Source organism: Suillus fuscotomentosus (assembly GCF_016647785.1).
Source record: "Suillus fuscotomentosus strain FC203 chromosome Unknown F5891scaffold_1, whole genome shotgun sequence".
NCBI lineage: Eukaryota > Fungi > Basidiomycota > Agaricomycetes > Boletales > Suillaceae > Suillus > Suillus fuscotomentosus.
This window is the reverse complement of record NW_024539513.1, coordinates 969,627-988,347: the sequence shown is the minus strand read 5'-3', so window position 1 is coordinate 988,347 and position 18,721 is coordinate 969,627. Positions and strand designations below refer to the sequence as shown.

At 49.0% G+C, this 18,721-nt stretch overlaps 8 protein-coding genes across 8 annotated transcripts; 2 read left to right on the top strand and 6 right to left on the bottom strand.

Annotated features, from left to right (window-relative positions):
• Positions 1-30: 30 nt before the first annotated feature.
• Positions 31-3,444, top strand: F5891DRAFT_938119 (cytoplasmic protein; the record flags this gene model as incomplete). The annotated part of the gene is made up of 10 exons (XM_041374151.1): positions 31-291; positions 348-641; positions 701-973; positions 1,019-1,228; positions 1,274-1,498; positions 1,544-2,002; positions 2,106-2,306; positions 2,353-2,764; positions 2,822-3,012; positions 3,061-3,444. The coding sequence occupies 10 exons, from the start codon at positions 31-33 to the stop codon at positions 3,442-3,444; spliced, it is 2,910 nt and encodes a 969-aa protein (XP_041234017.1).
• A 412-nt stretch (positions 3,445-3,856) lies between these two features.
• Positions 3,857-5,432, bottom strand: F5891DRAFT_937321 (ATPase V1 complex subunit C; the record flags this gene model as incomplete). Its single annotated transcript, XM_041374092.1, has 9 exons — positions 3,857-4,045; positions 4,097-4,234; positions 4,288-4,381; positions 4,427-4,519; positions 4,569-4,637; positions 4,693-4,791; positions 4,850-4,941; positions 4,992-5,243; positions 5,301-5,432. The coding sequence occupies 9 exons, from the start codon at positions 5,430-5,432 to the stop codon at positions 3,857-3,859; spliced, it is 1,158 nt and encodes a 385-aa protein (XP_041234016.1).
• A 217-nt stretch (positions 5,433-5,649) lies between these two features.
• Positions 5,650-6,882, top strand: F5891DRAFT_1124226 (Rhodanese-like domain-containing protein; the record flags this gene model as incomplete). The annotated part of the gene is made up of 6 exons (XM_041363870.1): positions 5,650-5,911; positions 5,975-6,011; positions 6,068-6,264; positions 6,324-6,411; positions 6,469-6,775; positions 6,826-6,882. The coding sequence occupies 6 exons, from the start codon at positions 5,650-5,652 to the stop codon at positions 6,880-6,882; spliced, it is 948 nt and encodes a 315-aa protein (XP_041234015.1).
• A 272-nt stretch (positions 6,883-7,154) lies between these two features.
• F5891DRAFT_917474 (uncharacterized protein) lies at positions 7,155-7,622 on the bottom strand (the record flags this gene model as incomplete). Its single annotated transcript, XM_041373732.1, has 3 exons — positions 7,155-7,262; positions 7,314-7,371; positions 7,423-7,622. Coding segments are annotated over 3 exons (366 nt in total), but the record flags the coding sequence as incomplete, so codon positions are not given.
• A 548-nt stretch (positions 7,623-8,170) lies between these two features.
• Positions 8,171-8,865, bottom strand: F5891DRAFT_13877 (uncharacterized protein). Its single transcript, XM_041370628.1, has 3 exons — positions 8,646-8,865; positions 8,417-8,585; positions 8,171-8,357 (listed from the first exon to the last, which is right to left on the bottom strand). Exons 1-3 carry the CDS (start codon positions 8,734-8,736, stop codon positions 8,210-8,212), a joined length of 408 nt encoding a protein of 135 aa, XP_041234013.1. The 5' UTR covers positions 8,737-8,865; the 3' UTR covers positions 8,171-8,209.
• Positions 8,866-10,809: 1,944 nt separating this feature from the next.
• F5891DRAFT_993027 (uncharacterized protein) lies at positions 10,810-12,531 on the bottom strand. Its single transcript, XM_041378229.1, has 3 exons — positions 11,884-12,531; positions 11,677-11,833; positions 10,810-11,623 (listed from the first exon to the last, which is right to left on the bottom strand). Exons 1-3 carry the CDS (start codon positions 12,451-12,453, stop codon positions 11,043-11,045), a joined length of 1,308 nt encoding a protein of 435 aa, XP_041234012.1. The 5' UTR covers positions 12,454-12,531; the 3' UTR covers positions 10,810-11,042.
• A 1-nt stretch (position 12,532) lies between these two features.
• On the bottom strand, positions 12,533-16,397 carry F5891DRAFT_1273049 (uncharacterized protein). Its single transcript, XM_041370119.1, has 10 exons — positions 16,134-16,397; positions 15,985-16,084; positions 15,682-15,929; positions 14,625-15,629; positions 14,476-14,573; positions 14,232-14,421; positions 13,790-14,178; positions 13,318-13,738; positions 13,100-13,268; positions 12,533-13,050 (listed from the first exon to the last, which is right to left on the bottom strand). The coding sequence occupies exons 1-10, from the start codon at positions 16,350-16,352 to the stop codon at positions 12,662-12,664; spliced, it is 3,228 nt and encodes a 1,075-aa protein (XP_041234011.1). The 5' UTR covers positions 16,353-16,397; the 3' UTR covers positions 12,533-12,661.
• A 20-nt stretch (positions 16,398-16,417) lies between these two features.
• On the bottom strand, positions 16,418-17,500 carry F5891DRAFT_993023 (uncharacterized protein). Its single transcript, XM_041378228.1, has 5 exons — positions 17,292-17,500; positions 17,148-17,237; positions 16,869-17,092; positions 16,589-16,805; positions 16,418-16,537 (listed from the first exon to the last, which is right to left on the bottom strand). Exons 1-4 carry the CDS (start codon positions 17,410-17,412, stop codon positions 16,620-16,622), a joined length of 621 nt encoding a protein of 206 aa, XP_041234010.1. The 5' UTR covers positions 17,413-17,500; the 3' UTR covers positions 16,418-16,537; positions 16,589-16,619.
• Positions 17,501-18,721: the final 1,221 nt, after the last annotated feature.

The following is an 18,721-nucleotide window of genomic DNA, read 5'->3' as shown; positions in this document are numbered from 1 at the left end:
CCCCTCTTACTCCTCTTCCTCTCCTACACAATGGACATCTACTCAACTTCCTTCACTCATCCACGTCGCACACGCCATATTCACCCAGAGTTTCAAAATTCACTCCCACCAGACCCTGCACCTCCCGAAGATGTAGACAAACTCGCTATACACGCAATGTCAATCCACAACCTACACATTTCTTACCTACCAGCAGACCACGCTCACCGAGCTTCAAATTTTTACATCTCAGGACCCTACCAACAGGTCATGGCTGCTCGTGGTATGCTACTTAAAGACTGTCCAGTTCAAGTCAGTCCTCCTTTTATTATTATTTCTCTCTCATCCTCATCTTATCTTCCCAATAGCATCGCACAGCTATCAAAGTCGCTCGCGCTGACATCCTAGACGCTCCTTCCTCAAAACCAACCCTCAAACCAGACGTCCGTCGTAAACTGGACGACATCGCAGGCGCTACTCTAGCTCACATCGCAGTAGTAAACTCCCCTCTCACCCTAAGCAGTCGAACTCCCCCAGACGGCGTTAATAGTGCAGGTTGGAGCGGTCTAGAAACAGAACGCGTCTGCGAACTCGTCATCACTGGTCAGGGCGATGCTACGGAATTAGCAAGGGTCCGCTTATTGGTCATGCTAGACGAACTCGTCCGTTAATCCCATTTCTTCAAATTGTTCACCTTTACCTGACCCATTAATGCACTTAGAGCGGTCTTCATTCCGAAATGTGCGAGATCGACCAGAAGCTCCACGCGATCGTCGCAGGTCGGAAGAGGCACGTTCTCCAGAGCATCCAGGAGGAGACCGCCACAAACATTTACTTCCCCTCGCCCTTGCAGGCATTGGTCGGTCCTGATATCATTCCAAATGCGACATCTACACCTGCAGCCCGTCATCCTCAGAACATCATATGGATCACAGGCGAGTTCTTTGGAGTACAAAGGGCGAGGGATATGTTGTATCAGTTGTCAGTCAACAAGGTCCGTCTCTCATCCAATCCTTGTACCTCTCTGACTTGTCTACAGAGGAAATCTGTCATCTCCCGTGACACCGTTATTGTCCCTCGCAAACTCGACTGGATGGTCCTCGACCGAGCCGAAGACCTCAAGTCTATCATGAGTGACAATGCCACATTTGTCCAATTCCCGCCTATTGGCAGTTCAGCCAGCCTCATCACCGTCTTCGGAGACCACCGTGTGAACGTACAGCGTACAATTCGGTCTATCATGCAACTCGTGCGTCCTCTTCTCTTCTTATTTCATATTATTGAGTACCTCTAGGCCTGCCAATACTACGTCGCCTCCTTCTGGCTCCTACCAATCCAATTCAATGTCCTCCTCCCACCTACGACCCTCAATTCCTCCCAAGTGACCACGCTCCTGAAACAAATCTCACTTACAACTGGTGCGGAAGTTGTGTTCAAGAGCATGTGCTTCGAGATGCATGGCCTGGAGTATGAGGTACGCGCTGCGGTGAACATGATTCTAGAATTGGACATCGTCAAGGTACGCTTGATTTCCCTATTTTGTGCATGTACTCACACAGTGCAGGCATTCCATCACGAGATTCGTTTCCAAGTCGAGCTAGCCAATGAGCACCGAGAATTCATCTCAGGGAAGAAGAATGGCAAGATCAACAAAATCATGCAGACAACGAATGTCAAGATTAAATTTGAGACATTCAACGATCATAACTTCCTCATTGATGTTTCTGGTAACGATGCTTCCGTACTCACTGGTCTCACTCTCTTGCAAGAAGAGCTTCCGGCGGAGATATCCTTCCATGTACCCGAGGCGTATCACAAGCGCATCATCGGCATTGGCGGGCGGAACATCCAGCGGATAATGAAAAAGTATGGGGTGTATGTCAAGTTTAGCAACGCAGAAGAGTTTGCTGCTCTGGGAGGATACAATGACAATGAGGATAATGTCGTGGCAAGGACACCCTCGAAGAACGCTATCAACTTGGAGAACTTGAAGCAGTCGGTGATGGAGATCGTGAATCCAAAGGTGCGTCCGGCTTTATCCATAACCCGTTTGTCCCCTCTTTTCCTTTATCTATTTTCCATCACTTCTATATGGCATCTGGGAGGTGGGTGCTGACGAGGCGCAGGACAAGGACTATGTGAACGAGACGCTATCGATTCCCCGGCGATACCACCGCGCGCTACTTGGCGAGAAAGCGATATTCATACACGACATTGAAACCAAAACCAACTCGCGTGTACGATTCCCTGATAAGGAGACGGCTTCAGATGTAGTGACGATTTTTGGTCCCGAGAGTCAGGTTCAGATTGCTGCTGCGATGTTGCTCGTACGTGTTCTTTGCTATGCTGAGTTTGGTGCTGACGTCAAAGCAGGAACACGTCCCCTTCGAAGCAGACATGGCAGTCCCGCCCAGCGCTGATCTTCCCAAAGTCTGCGCATCCGCCGACTTCATAACATTTGTGGAGCGCATCAAGCGCGAGTTCCAAGTGGTCATCACCCCGAACGTCAAAGCACCTACGCCGAGCCCCACCAATGGCGCCTCCGCGTCGTCCTCCAGCGCAGTCGTGGTCGGGGACGTGGGCGAGTACTCGTTCAAGTTCCATTGTCAGAGGAGCAATTCGGATTTCTTGCTTGCAGCAAGGGAGCTGTTGGAGCAGTTCTTACTGAACCACAATGTCCATGTGTACCCGTCGCCTACGGCACATACGCATAAACGGGGTGATTCGTTTGCGGAGGCGTTCCCGCACTTTGATAGCAAGGTGTTGTCGACTGCGAGGAGGCATGGTGAGCGTCTTTCGCTGTTGTTTTTATTATTATTTAGATGCTGACAATTATCTTTAGAATCCGTTGAACTTACCCGTTCGGAGATACTAGGTGATCGGAGGTTGAGGATGGCAAATTCATCGCCGGACGTAAAAGCATTGTTCAATGCTCCTGCATACATATACGATCTAGAGGAGCATGAAGACTCTCAATCAGCATATGGTCCGCCAGGAACGGGCCTTGACTACTGGACACCGCTACCCCCGATCGTAGGTCCCCTATCTCCGATCCCCACACCCTTAATGACACAGACCCAGGGCACGGGGATTGGTACACGACGAAATACCGAAGATGCGCTCAAGCGCGGGTCAGACTCGCTGCTCGAGTCAAAAATTAAGGAACAGATCAGCAAGCCCCGATCGTTGCAGAACCGGGCACAGTCGCTCGACCTCACATATTCGCTCTCGCGCATCACAGAGGCGAGTAATAGGCTGCCGCAGCCTGAGTCGCCTACGACGTCGACGGGTGGAGGCACGGGTGGGGATTCTAGTCCGACGAGTGCTACGGCGCCGTCGTTCCCGAGCGTATATGGTCCGCGGTCGTCGGCTGTCATTGGCTCGTCGTCGCAGCGTGCTGCGATGAGGAGTGATGCTGATGTTGTTGATGAGGTTTCGAGGGTGATGTCGAATCTCGGGTTGTAACTGCTGCATCTGTATCGTTTTTTTTCTATTTTGTTTTCTTCTGCTCTCGCTCGCACGCGATCGCAAAATCAGCGTCGGTCTCTCAGGGACTATCCAGGATCTATTCAAAATGTACCAGGAGATCTTCTCTACGTTCCCTTCCCACATCTCGCACTCATCATGACTGATATCACACAATCGAACCCACATTCAACGATGTTGTTTTTTTTCCTTGTCCTTTCTTACCTACAATCATCGATCTACTTGTTTATCGGTTCCGCTGCTCTGTGTCCTATACGTGGTTGCTGCTCGCTCGCTCGCGGGTTCTTTGTACATTATATCGAATGATATTTCTACAGTAGTGGGCTGGTCATATTGTTATCCTTCCACTAATAGAACTATTTAACTTGGTCCTCGGGGGGAACATTGATTATTAGAGCACGATCCATGGTACCTCGTACAAGACGAAATCAAAGAATTCCTGTTCCATCAAGGACTGGTACTCTCCTGCGAACTCGTCGGCTGTGCCGTGTTTCTGGGCACGGCCCGAGGAACGGGGACTGAGGTAGCTGAGGTGGTTCGTGAGTACTGAAAGGGTCTTCTTGGTGTACTTTGGCTCGGGCTGTGATTTATTGTAAATGGAAGTGAAGCGAGTCCAAGGTACACAACGCACTCTGATAGCGAAGCCAACGTAATTCGCGGGTAGACCGTACCGAAGCACGCTCTCGACAAATAACCGAAGGATCTTTAGATGCAAGAAGATCTGGAAAGACTCAGAGAAATACGTCCGAGATAATCTTAAAAGTTCGGTCTGTAGAGACGGTGAGAACAAGGGGGTTGCTGATGGTGATGGTGGGCTCTTACCCAGAGCTCTTTCTCTGTTGCGTCCGCTACCTCTAGGTCTTCTCCTTCTTTGGCTATTTGTTCTTCTGAGTAAACAAATTCGCGGACGATGAACCTGGTGGGGTGTTATTGCGGGTATGAGTGCGGTGAGTGGACGTACTTGTTTTCACGACATTTCTGGACGAACTGGTCGTGTACGCGTTTGAAGACGACTACGCCGAAGAGGGTGTATTCGCTGTCTGATGCTATGAGTCTTTGAGAAGGTATGTGAGTCTTTGCGCAGAGGTATTGATGGTACATACGATGACGAACGGGGAACGATCATGTTAGTCAGTCGCTCGTACTTTAAGTTCCATTCCTTTACGAGGATTCTGGGGCGAATATTTTATTGCTCAAGTCAACAAGTGTTCATGTAGGAGTACCCACTTTGGTACGGCAACCAGGCATGTTTCCAGGTATTCGGAGTCCTGGATGATGTCCTCTTTGGATACTAGGCCGACGAGGGATCGTATAGAGAGGTTCCCGCTGTGTTGAGGAGTGGTTAGCGCTGCTTGGAGGGCTATGTGTTAGAGTTCATGCTCACGTTTTCTTACGCTGCATCTGAACTAGGGAGCCCTTCACGAGATTGTAGTTGTTTAGTTTGGCCTTCATCACATTGTCTATGGACGCCATTTCCTTGGGCGTAAATGAGTACCTCCCCTGCAGGAACGATGCACGGCAAGTACCTTATTCAGGATATCAACCATTTCCCGCAGACTTCGTTGTACCCCGTATCGACTTTCGTTCCATTTCCAACCCCCAAGTAGGTAGTAGTCGACGGTGCGCTCATTTACAAGGACATGTTGGGCAAGCTTGGCCGGGTCGTTGTTCAGCAAGTTGCGGAGTGTATCCACAATCTTTGCGACTGTCGCCGTAAAAAACGCGTCTTGTTTTGGCAGCTCCTCTGACAAGGCGATCAGGGAGTCTAATGTCCCTGTCTACACGACGATTCATGAGATGCCTGGTCCTTGCCCCGATGAGTACGAAATGAAGACCTTGAATGAGGGAATGCCAAGTTCTGCTACTCCCGTAGACTGAGGGAGCTTGTTTGTGATTTCTGGTAGGAGACCCTCGGAATCGCCGTCCTGCGGTACTGCGATCAACCAAGTGCTTTGGTCGGATGGCATGTCGTACTTTTGGTGAACCGACGGACAACAGTCAGCACCTAATGAGTACCGCCCAATATGGACTTACATGGTGAAATCAAGTGTGGAAATTCAAAAAATTATTCTTTAAATTTCAACTGCCATGTTGCTGGCCTTGCTGACACGGAATGGCGTGAATGCAGCTGGGAAACGCTTTCCGATTACTTCCTTGACGGTGAAGAGGGCCTTTTCAAGATCAATGTCGACGCCATTGTTGTTATCACCATCGCAGCTGCAGCAACTGCTTCTTTCTGAATCTCCTACTGATAGTGCCACCAAACAGGTATCGATCTTGGACTCTAGCTGGTTCATGCCCAATTCGCCGCGGAAGGCCAACGAAGAATTTCAAGAGAAGCGCATCCCTGGTGCACAGTTTTTAGACCTGGATGAGGTGTCCTCTCCCCATGAACTCGGCCTTAAACATATGATTCCGAGTGAACGTCGCTTTACCGATGCCTGCGGTATGACCAACTGCCTTGGAGACTGGAATGATATTGCCTAATCCTCTTTTTTTTCCACAACAGAGGAATTCGGAATCGACCCCACTTCTCATGTAATTTTGTGCGCTTTCACACTTCTCCCATCAAAGCATACTTTTGAACTATATTATTGCGCAGATATGATACGCATGGAGTATTTTCATCACCACGTGCACTCTTCATGTTTAGAGCGTTTGGCCACGAGAAATCTAGTGTCCTCGACGGAGGTCTGCCACGTTGGGAGGCAGAGGGTTTTCCAATTGAGGCTAAGCCGCCGGTTCGTGCAAGGAAATCCGTTTATCCCACTCCTGTCTTCGATAAGGGAATGATACGGTGTGAGTTGACTTCATGTTCGCTATCCTCCAATGTCGTCCAAGCTTGCGGCCTCCAACAGCCTACGATCAAATGGTGTCAAACTCATTTACGGATCTTCACTCGGACTCAGCCGTCGAGCTTGTTGTTGACGCTCGTTCCCGTGGTCGGTGAGCAGACTAATAGCGAACTTCACGGACGAAGCTTACGGCTCCTTACGCTCGTAGGTTCCTAGGCACAGAGTCAGAACCGCGGGCTGGCTTATCATCCGGTCACATTCCTCATTCGTTTTCCCTGCCATTCACTGCATTCCTGCAAACTCGTACTATTCCTAATTCTTCCGTGCAGTACTCCACCTTCCTATCCCTTCCCGAATTACGGAATGCATTAGTGAGCCACGTAGGCGATCACGCGGAAGCCGTCATCCAAGGAAAACGACCAATCACCACATCTTGTGGAAGTGGTATGACTGCGGGGGTCCTCTGGTTGGGACTGAAGTTATTGGGTGTCCAAAATGTGGCATTGTATGATGAGGTGAGCCATGATCTACCCGAGATTTTTTGCAGGTTATTAATATTTGCCAGTCTTGGACCGGATATGCGAGCCGGGCATCTAGCAAGATCGAGAAGGCGGCAAACTGAATTTTTCCATTTTTGATCCATGCCACAAATATCGAAGACCTTGAAATGTGTTCGTATCGAAATCAAGTATATGCCATTGTGCTGGTACGTCATATACATGAACTACTAATGTGGTGCTACATAACTATCTTCTATCCCCATGTTTCCCTGCTATTAGTATTGACCTAAGGTATACAGTGATTTGCCGAATCCTCTCGGCTAAGAATACATTATTCAATGATGACCCATGCTGTCCGTGGATTAACAACAAAATTTTCTCAAAATTCCGGATGACGATCTATAACAGTCATTAATCCCTTGATACCTTTGGCTGCTTCAATTTCAACAGGTCTCTGTGCATCAGGCCAGCATGATCGAGCCACCGTGGCTGAATAATGAATCTATAGGAAGGATCGATCTTGTTACTAATTGACACGGAACGGAACACTCACTGTGACCTTGAATTGGTCGCGGCGCTGGTATCTAGGATGCCGAATCTCGCAGTCCCATCTAATGGCGTAGGTTAGCAGCGAATGGAACAAAGATAGAGGATGTGCTGACTTTTCTTCCAGGAGAACATTACCGCCCATCTCCTTTGCTGTCGAATACAAACCCTTACGAGCTAGATTGACGAGTCTTCCAGCATCAACACCCCCTTTGCAGGTGAACTCGTCCTTGTGTTCTACTCTGGGACCAACGATTGCTGGTTTCAAATCTGCTAAACATGGGTGTGTGCGCGCCGGCCCGGACGAGCTCTCGACGCGTTCTGTCTCCAGTGCATGACTTTGGGGGTCGTGATGTATCTGTATACCAAGATGATTATGACAGAAGTCGGATAAGACGCGGTTGCAGACTCGGACCATGAGAGTTGGTGGAGAAAAGATGTTCTTGATAGTCATAAAGACTGAGAGAAGTAGGAGAGCAGTTATTTGAGTGTTGATAGTTACGGCGCCATTCTGTGACGCGGTTGGATTATATACGTGCCAGAGGCCGAACTGAATTATGGCTGGTTTGGGCCTTTCCGCTTTCCGAGGTGTCCCACTGATGGCAAGAACCCTACCACGAGGGGCCACCAAAATTAAGAGTTTACATTTGCAAATTGCTTGAGGTAATACACGATGAATCGTTGATACCCCTTAGTCCTCTGGGATCGTCACATCTTGCGAAGACCTTCATTTCTGGATATGGTGCGTCATGTTCCTTACGACCAGCAGGCGTGTAGAGCAAGGATGTACGAATTAGGATGTCAAAGATGTGGTAGGACAGCATGAGGCAGAAAAAAATACACGATGGGATAAATATATGATGGCCTGGACTCTCGGCGGCAGATACAGTTGTGGACAATAAATTACGAAAAAAGATGCTGCGACTCCAAGACGGCCATGAACGGTGGAGGGCGGAACGGTGGCGCTTTGCCTGACATGTATGCTGGTCGTCCTGCATATTGTACCTCTATACGATGCGACTTTCCCTTGCGATAAAGAGTTAGCGTCCAGCTGTCATTGAAGGTGTAATCAGGCGACTTCTAAATGCCGTATACACTCGAATCACTCACCCTTCCAACAATAACATGTTGTAACCGTTCTTCACAATCTCTTGAAACAACTGTTGCCTGGCGAAAAGCACCGCTCTACAGTAATCAGAACCTTGGGGTGAACGCTTCCCGAGGTCAAAGATGTATGTGCCACACGTGTTCGTATCTGTGACACGCAAGATATCGAGCTCTGGGATGGGGAGTAGCTTGATGGGAAATGATTCACAGGCCCAGAACCAAACCAACGCACCATCGCCATCATCGATCATTGGCACAGGATCGATACACTCGCAACCGACAACCTCCCAAGATTGCTCGTTCTTTCGACAGAACCACTTCATGGCTGCGGCGAAGAAGGTCAACGTAACCCCGATGCCTTTGACAGACGCGCTAACATGAGGAAAACGCTGTTCGGATTGATATAAGACCTTGCTCGGCACTGCCACTCGGTCGGTAAGGGCGCTGACTGCGCGACAGACGGCTAAGCATGAATAAGTCTAGCTGATTTCGTCACGGCTCAGATAAGATCAAATGAGGCCGAGACAAGGCGCTCGAAGCATGATGGGGCTGTCATCACGAGATAGGAACCTTCACTGCATCTAACGGCCCGTTTCTTGGGAGTAATTCTTCGAACATGTCATGCTGATGAGTGATACTGATATCGGATCCCCGTGCACGAACGTTTGAAGCGTCATTCGAATTTGAATGCGTAGCCGAGGACGGGTGCCCAGTGAATATCCGACCATGCCGCAGGGTTGCGCAAGATCTTCTCGGGCAGTGCTCGGGCATGTGATTCTCATACGAATGAAGCCAGAATTACCAGGGATTACTTTCGACGAGATTGCTTCGATATGAAAATTTCGCATACTGCCGGGAATGAGAGGCACGATAAGGTGATCATGATTATACACCCTGGACTGACACTGGTTTACAGAGAAGAGCACTGGATCCACTCGTCCAAATAGTAGAATCAAACCGCGGAGCTTGGATAAAGGGCTTTTAAGTTTTATATAAAGCCTGAGAGTCTGAGAAAGCAATGACTCGCTCGCCGACGTTGTTTATATCTGTTAGGTTCGGAGGATGCAGTCACGGTGGGAGCTTCAAAATGACCGAGACTTTAAGTACCGCGGTGCTACAGGGTATTACGGTACTTACTTACTATCCACCAACAGGGCCTCGTGCATTAAAAATTGCTTCAGAACAGACTCATCTACCTTATCTATTCTCCGATTCCTAGTACCGACTCATACATGAGGCACACCGACAGAGGAAGGCGATCAGGGCACAGCGGCAATTTCGTGCTGTTTGACGTTTTCTTCGATAAAACTTATCAGAACCGACATGCTGCACCAGAACGCGGCGACAGGCAAGACATCCTCGTTCTACATTATGCATTTTTGCTGAGGTATTCTCACACGTTGGAAGGTGCTCTACGTACCTCGGCCTCATTTTTTGCGCGGTAAAATCGAGGGAATGATACAGTCATTCGGTATCATGGACCGAAAGTTCCTGGACCTATAATCTCGGTGGTCAGTGCTTATATGTGTGATATTCCGATGGTACTAATCAACGGCAACTTCAATATCTATCGCTTGTCGGGACAATGCAGGATATGCATGCTTATGATCTACAGTGACTTTACGCTAGTGAGCTCTTTGCCGCGGCTCCCGGAACGGGAAATGGCTCCACCATTTGTTTTTGTTCATGGCTCTGCAGCGGTTCAACGATTTACTCTCTTTCGCGTAAGGCCAAATACGGCGGTATGCCATCCTGATTAAACGTGGCATATCGGTAATCCTCCATGCTCCACTTCGCCAATCATGCACGCCATCGTGTTGGCACAATCTGCAATACCCGAGGCACACAAAGTAGCCTTATCTTTGCCGAGGCCCACCTGGACAATTTTTTTCCGGTCAGTCGATAAGCCCACAGATACACCACTTGCAACAGCCTTCCTGCAAATTTATGCTCCAATCCGTGTCTACTCGCAGCGGTTGGTGCGGTGCTGACCTCTGCCTGACCAACTTGATCGTTATGAATTCCCCGACATCAAGTGTATTCACTCGCATTTGGTTATATTCACCGTGACATTTGAAATATCGTTTTAAGCTCCAGCTTTACATCATCGCCTTCAGCGTCGCATCCGCGCTGCAACTATGATCACTGTCACCGCATGCCAAGGCAGACCCCTTATCGCTCGCCTTGGTGTCAAGTAAAGTCGGCGGGATGACATGTGGATGATCGTTTACGTCCTTGAGCTCGTACTATGATGTGTTCCACAACGTGGTCCGTTCATTGGAGTTCTGACTATTGGAGGAGAATACAGAACCATGAATATGTTCGCAAATCTAATCTTGCAGTTCAGAATGAATACTCCTCCTAATTAAGCACCCTGTTCTCGAGTGCCTCTGCCCAGCAATTTTCACGCGGTTGTTGTCTCCAGATCGCGCACTGAATCGCTGAACCCCCTCTGAATCGCGCTGATTTGTCTCTGAATCGTGCACTCCAACTACCACTAATAGATGCGCAGTAAGTAAGTAATAGTGAAATGAACCGGATATTACGATTTAACGCAAATATGTGTACGAGAATCAAGCGAACTGCACGCTCCTCACGACAAACTAACTGCCTTCTGAAATGCCGTCCCTCATCGTATCATCATCCCGATCCCAATTCCCAAACACAAACTGCCCATCATTGCTATCCTGACCTGGCTATCTGCCAACTTATCGACAAAGGTAGAAACGCTCCTGCTGAGCAATCTCGTCGCAGGATCAAGGAGGCACAAAGAGAACGAAATTAGTGATGATAAGTGCAGTGGATCAAAGCACTGCTGCTCTGGAACCCTCACGGGGTCTTCGCGCTCGCAAGAAATAGCGACATCTTGGGACAATCGAGATTCCCATTCTGCTTCCCATTTCGCCTTGTTCCATAAAGGTGCGTTGGAGGACAGGGAAACGGTTTCTCGATGCGATGCGTTTATTCCCTCTACGGCGCACTCGACTTCACGCCAGCGAAGGAAGCGCTCTGCTGCCTCAAATCGTAGTGAAGAAAGCGTCTCTGGTGAGCGAAAAAGGCCGTTTCGAAGAGCAGTTGTTGAACGTGGCCTGAATGAAGACATGTGGGGGCGCGAAGGGAAATGTGTATGATCTGGACCACGACGCATGAGTATGACAGGGATATGTGGAGTAAGTAAGTCGATGGGGCCGTCCTCAGAAGTAGACGGGCCTGTATAATGCAAAAGTCAGAAGTAGCAGCCAGTGCATGGAACTGATATTCACCTGAGCTGGATAGGATAATGAGCGCGGTATGCAATGGCGACCACGGTGATGCAATTAAGTTAGCCAGAGCAGCAGATGCCTGACATCGGGGATCAATTAATTCAGATACTGAGTGAAATGGCGACTGGATAACAGGTAATATGGAAGATTTCGTTAACTGGGGGGGAGGTTAACTTGAATCGAGTCACCATGCGTATTATGACGTACATTATCATCGAACTCGTGTCGTGCGATGGATATTATCTCGACATTCTTTGCAGGTTCGAACTTCTCAAGTCCGTGGGCATCTCGATGCTCGATCCAATCTGTGGATGCTCTTAAAATCGAACCGTATTCGAAATCCTCCCATCCACTAATATCCACAACATCTTCGTTGTCGTCCAAGAGTATATTGGATACCAGCTCACGGTCATCGGCACCATTCCCTACGACTAGCAACCTCAGGTCTCCAAGGGTTTTTCCAAAAGGAGTGGGACAACGCAATGGAGCTGGTAGGGTCAGAGACGGTATGATAAGCCCCTGTGTACTAGAGTCCCGTGCATAGTGATTAGACTGAGGCTGGAAGCGCGGTGGACTGGCAGCCGCGGAAGAAAAGAAGAATGAAGAGCCGACAGAAGGTAATGAGGATACCGACTCAGAAGGGCTGTTTGGGGAAGTCGCCAGGGCGCTTGACCGTGGTGATGACGGCTGGGAATGTCCTGGGATATTCTCCAGTACTTCTTGAGGAACGTGCAAAGTTCGTATTGTCGATATGCTAATTGATGGGTTGGATTCCATGGCTAGTAACTAGAGCCAGAGAGCGCTCAGGCTGTAGAAGTACTAGTAATGTTCTCAAGCACTGCTGCTGACGCCACTCTAGAGTACACGTGTTTGGTCTATCTATTACTAGATCACTCATTTTTATTGTCTGAGACAAAAATGGAATTATACAAGATGGAACCAGTGGAACAGCAAAACAACTAGAGTGAAAACAACATATCCTCAATCAAACGTGATAAAGTTTCACCAACAACTCCTCGTCAATTGAGAATGCCTTCGGGTCCTGGAACTGCGACACCTTCCAAACTCCATGTCCTGCACTCTCTCTTAAGACAACATGCTTGCCTTTGTGGTTTCCGCGCAAAACGAGAGCATGATCTTCTACCTCCTCTGGCTGGACAGGCTGAAGGTAGACTGTCGGTACGTGAACCGGAGGGCCCCCTGGCGAATCCAGAGGGTGGAACAGTGCTGTGATCTCAGACAATGACGCAAAGGCTGAGGAGACATAACCCCTCTTGAGCTCCAAATCTCCGTCGAGCCATCCTGCATCTTCCGAGCCTCGGATCTCCACCACCACTTTTTTGTTCGCGATCAAGGGGTCACGTAGCACCAAACCTATTCCTTGTGTAAATAGAAGGCATTCAATTGTTTTGATCATGCGTACCGAAGTCCGAGTCATGGTCATCTTCATTACCCGAAACACCTGGAGTAGGTGCAGACATTGAACCAGGGTCATTCATAATACCTGCTGGTGTAGGTGCACCTGTGTAGGCAGCAGGGGTCGGTGCAGATAAGAACCCAGGGGTTGCCGCAGCAGCTGGCGTTGGTGCGTTCTGATTGCTAATAAGTCCGAAATCAGATTGAAGCTTAAGAGGAACTCACCCAAGACGACCAGCTCGAGTCTGCTGGACGTGCAGGCGATGCACTACCACCCCAGCCGCCTGATCCCCACGATGGCTCACTATAGGGATTCGGTGTCCGCGAGGACGCATTCCATGCCGGAGTTTTACCGCCATCACCACCACCAGCGTATGGATTCGGCGTCCGTGACGAGGCATTCCATGCGGGGGTTTTGCCGCCATCAGTAACATATGGATTTGGCGTTCGTGACGAGGCGTTCCATGCAGGTGTCTTGCCATCCCCACTGGCAAATGGGTTTGGAGTCCGACCCCCCCAACCAGGGGTACGGCTAGCAGTATATGGATTCGGGGTCCGACTGGGCACTCCGGCTGGGGGACCCATATTTCGTTGTTGGCCTTGTTGATGGTAGGGTGCACTAAGTGGCTGAAGTTTGCCATCCGGACTGTAATTAGAGGTAAGCAGGAGAAACACCGACAGACAGCAAATGTCTCACAGTCTCCGATACAGCTTTTGTTTTTCGATGGTAATAACTTTATTACCAGTATTTAGCTCTACGCGCGCCAGGGTACCGTTAATGTCTTTGATGATACCATTGTAACCCTTGTGATTGCCTTTGACGACTGTTATGACTGCGCCAATGTCACGGTCTCGTGGCCCGCGCCCCATTGCACCAGAGCCAACCATGCCACCTTGAGCACCACCAGCAGCGGTGGGATTCATCTTGCCTAAGTCCATCCCTGGCTTGACGAGGTTACCCTTTGGAGCGAGCGATGATAGGGAGCGACACCGGGTTACGAATACGCCGCCATTTTCAATGATGTCCCTGTTGTGTAGGAAGGCGAAGAATGACTGGTGAATGTGCAACACTCGGCCTTTACGAGCCTGTAAAAACGTTAAAACCGCGGGATTGTTAGATGCTACGAGAAGAGACTGACCTCCCCTTCAATCTCCTTGACATTGTCTTGTACACGAAGTTCGTGACCTTCAGAGTCCGTGGCAATGGCACGGTCAGAGTTCCGCCGCATCGAGATTTGGTGAGGTTGCACCAATCGTACTTGACCATTCTGGTCAAGAACACGGAAGGAGTCTCGCTCGGTTTTGAAAATGACACCAACAGTTTGCAAGCTGTATACCAATAATCAGATAAGTACATGCAGGGATGCCGAATGATCGGCTTACTCAAGCTGGACCAAGTCGTGCAATTCGTAGTTGCCAACAACGTTAGTTCCAGAACCGACTTCGGCGGCCTCACGCAGATCTTTGGAAAATACGGAAACCTGCGAGGATATCAATATCAATCAAATAAGAGTTAACGAAACCTCAATTACTTCTTGCATTGACATATCTGATAGGAAAGTCACCACGTTGTCTGTTACCGAGATGACAAGCCCCGTCTCGTCTGCGTTCTGACCAGTCATTACCTTGACATGGTCACCTGGTTTGAAGCGTTTCCGCACGCTGCGCGCAGGAACATCCACCTTCTGACCATCGATATCAACGCCAATAGCTGTGACGGTCACGACATCTTGATTGATCGAATCGACGACACCGTAGACACCAGATTGCTCGCCCTCGAACACCTCGACATGATCACCGGGCTGCAGCACGGCAATGGCAGCTTTCCGTGACGCCTCCGCAATGATCGACAGATCCACCGGATTTTCGTTATCGGCACCATCCTGCCCTCGGCTGAACTTCGTAATCTCGTCCAGTGTCGGGTTGACGTTATCTAGCTGCAGAGCATTAAGCTTGAAGTCCTTCTCGATGAACCCGTCTTTGTATGTATCATTCTGGAAGACGTAAACCTGGTTCCGCTTTGAGACCTGTTTGCGCCCGTAAACTTTGACGACCTCCTCATAGTTGAAGAACCGCTGTGGCGGTCGCATCGTCGTCAATCCAGTACTAGCCTTCTTGCGCTTCCGACCATCAACGTTGGCTTCGTCCCGTGGGTTCAGGTCGATACGCGGAATGAATTTGAGTCCAACGTCCTCGCCGTTCTCTGTGATGTCCATGACCTGTGCAAGATCACCTTGGTACTTGCCACGCTTAATGCGCACCCAGCTTCCGGGAGTCACGGTAAGGTCTTGCTTCTTGATTTGCAGTAAGCTAGCCATTTCCTCGATGGGGACAAGCACAATGCCGCGACTCGGATACACGCCGACAAGACCCTTGCAAGCCTGGTTGACCTGCTGGGCACTCCGAGCTTCGACGTATACCATACCGGGAAGCGAGTCACGTTGGAATGCAGATAGGATCGAGAGAGGCTGAGCGGTGTACTCGAGATCAATTGCTTTCCTCATGAGACTAAAGACGATGTCGCGTTCGCGACCAGGCTGCCACGTAATTCAAGCCTCAGTAATCAGGAAGAATCCCCGAGAAACTCACCTTGACTCGAACTTGCCATAAGCTTGCATCATGCACGGATGGCATCAGCAGGCGCTGCGGTACTTCATTCATGTCTCCCGTGTACCGCACTGCTGCTCGACCATAGCGCTCGTGAAGATTCTGGGCAATTTTAGCCAGATCTTGATCATTCAGCTCCCTTTCTCGCCTGTCCAGCCGCGCATTGACCGCTGCGCGTCTATTCACGTCATCTTCATCGCCCTCCGGCCCAATATCTGCAATAAACTCATCTAGGATAATGAGTTGTTTATGAGAGCATGAACGAGTTAGCAAAATGGCTCATACCTCCACCTGCCTCATCTTCCTCCTCCTCTTCCTCCTCCTCGGTATCGACTTCGGCCTCGACATCAAGGAAACGATTCACAGCACTACGTCTATGCCGGTGCTGCGATAGATTAATACACACAGCGGCGCAGGTCAACAAGGGCACGGACCTTTGCGCGCTTTCGCCCACGGTCCCTTCCAGGTTCCTCATCTTCCTCATCCTCATCATCCTCGTCTTCCTCTTCTTCGTCCTCGTCATCTAATGCGTCATAAATGGATCCTCGAGACTTCTCATTTGCCCTCGGTTGTGACGGCTGCTCATTATCCTCCTCTTCATTTTCCTGTTGAATTGGATCCTGTATGTCGTAGTCATCATCTAGACCGGACATGATGTTGTGGTGAGAAACAAGAGGGAAATTGCTGGTCTAGGTTTGCTGAAGTTGAGCTCAAAACATATCTTTCAATGGACATGGATTAGTCATCCAATATAAATTACATAAGCAAAAGCCGCCAAGATGTTGAGTTGAGTTTATGTAAACTTCAATTCAATTGAAATTACGTGGGCCATTGAGATCTGGCCAAGTGCGTCAGACGGTATCCATACATAAAAGCAGTGCTGAAGCACCCTGCTCGAGAAGATGCCGTTTACTACCCTTTCACAGAGCAGAAAGTAGCATCATCGCCATGCTAAGCACTCCTGCAACGATGATTCCTGTTCCAACTTCTACCCCTTTACCAGCACTGCTCTTAGTAGAAGTCGTAGAAGATGATACGTTCGTGCAACCGGATGAGGCGTTAGCCGGCGGAACCGTCAAGTTAGCAGATAAAGTCAAGTCTGCACACTGTCACAATGTTCGTTTCAATAATCATGTTCATAAAAAAATAAGTGGAAAAAGACTGCCTACCTGGTAGAGATTACCGTCACCGCCATTAAAGAGAACCTGGATGGTAACATTCGCGCCATCTTGAATTCCGGACACATTCACTGCTGCAGCAGCGATATCGATAGGGAAACAGTACAATCCCTCCCCGCTTTGCTGGAAGAATGGAACTACAACCTGATAACCAGAGCTAGAATTAAAATAGCTAAAGTTATTTGGGTCTTGATATGTCGAGATGAGGACCTCCGCTGTATTTGTAAATGATCAACTTCTGCAAAGAAAAAGCGGCTTCCCTTTACCTACCTGTCCACAACGGATGTTCGCTGTTCATGTTGATGATCCCGTTACTAAAGGGGAATACGGTACGGTTATTTACAGCATCGTTGTAACCGTCTACATAAAATCAGATGAAGCAATGTACACAGACCTAGACTATGTTGCGCTCACCACAGAACGTTGGTTCTGAGTCTTCGACGAAAGGACCTCGTGGAATAGGATATTGCATCTGGAAGTGGGCTTGTACAGCTGTGGCAAGGACGGCGGCGGCAGTAATGAAGGGGATAATCATTTTTACGATGATTGAAGAGACTAGACTTGCAAGAAAGAATTCAAAGCCTGCTTCCAGTTTATTCAGTCTGCTCCTTCTCGTATTTAAGGTTGAGGTACGAAAAAGTTTTTCACACTTATTTGCTCTTGTTTTTGAACCGGTTCCTAGGCTTTTCGACCAGATCGGTAACCCATGCATGGGAGCCCAACATTATGATAGCTGGTTCAGATTTAAATTTGCCGGGCATCTCAGGACTTTTCTGGTCTAAGAAATGCTCCATTAGTGAGCTCGATGTTCACTCGCATTTCAGGGTTTCCAGCGACTTACTAATGCAGGCACTTCTACACAGGCTGCCAGCATCAATGTAAGCAGGGTTCCTTTCGTCTCCATTTTCCTCGCGGTCTTCTCCGAGACAGCACATCACGTTCATGTCATTGTATGCCACCGTGGTCATGCACACTGTCTTTAAACAGGTTGAAATCCCAACGCAGGGTCTATCGCCGTGTTCCTGGTCCAGGACAATAATATGCGCCCAGTCATCAGAGCGGCTCTGCACAGGACCGATAATCCATACTAAGTACTGTCCTCAATTCATCTCAGGAGAGGGCTGCTCCCAGGCCACTTATAAATTGGGGGTCTTGGGAGCTTCTCCCAGGTCCACCCCTCCGGCGTAGAATTTTTTCGTCACATGTTGGAAATATTGTCGGCCGAACGGAAATCTAGCAGAACATTTATTGTAGACTCGTTAAACCACATTCAAATTAGTTCATAATAACATTGGCTTTCAATCTTTGACTTTGTCTCGATCGAAAGACAGGAAGTGACTATTATCATTGAATTTGTTGCCATCACCCGGATTTAATCACTCAGTACTCAGTACTCAATACTCAGTGGAATCTGATCATGAAGACTTCGAAAAGCTAGTTTTTAATTCTACCGAAAAAAATGAACCTCCGGAGGGGGTCCCAACAATACCTCTCCAACAGCCATCCCCAAACCACCCCCAAACTGTCCACCCCTGGGCCTGACCTAGGCAGTCCTTAATAAGGGTTATCGGTGGTCCTCTCTGTACTCACGCAAAATCCGCTATCACTGTGAAGATTTGTTGCGTCGTCCAGATATATATATGCATCAAATTCTCCTTCTCTCTTGTCCACTTGGGGGTAGAGACAAACGCGGGTACGTGCAATCACTGTGGTGATGTAGCTCACGACTGGTAACGAAGATCCCGCATCTCGACGCTGATAAGCGCACCCATGAAACCAAAATACTTGTGAAAGACGCATGATGACACTGTAGAAGTCCTGTTGTCAGGCAGCTATTGATCCGA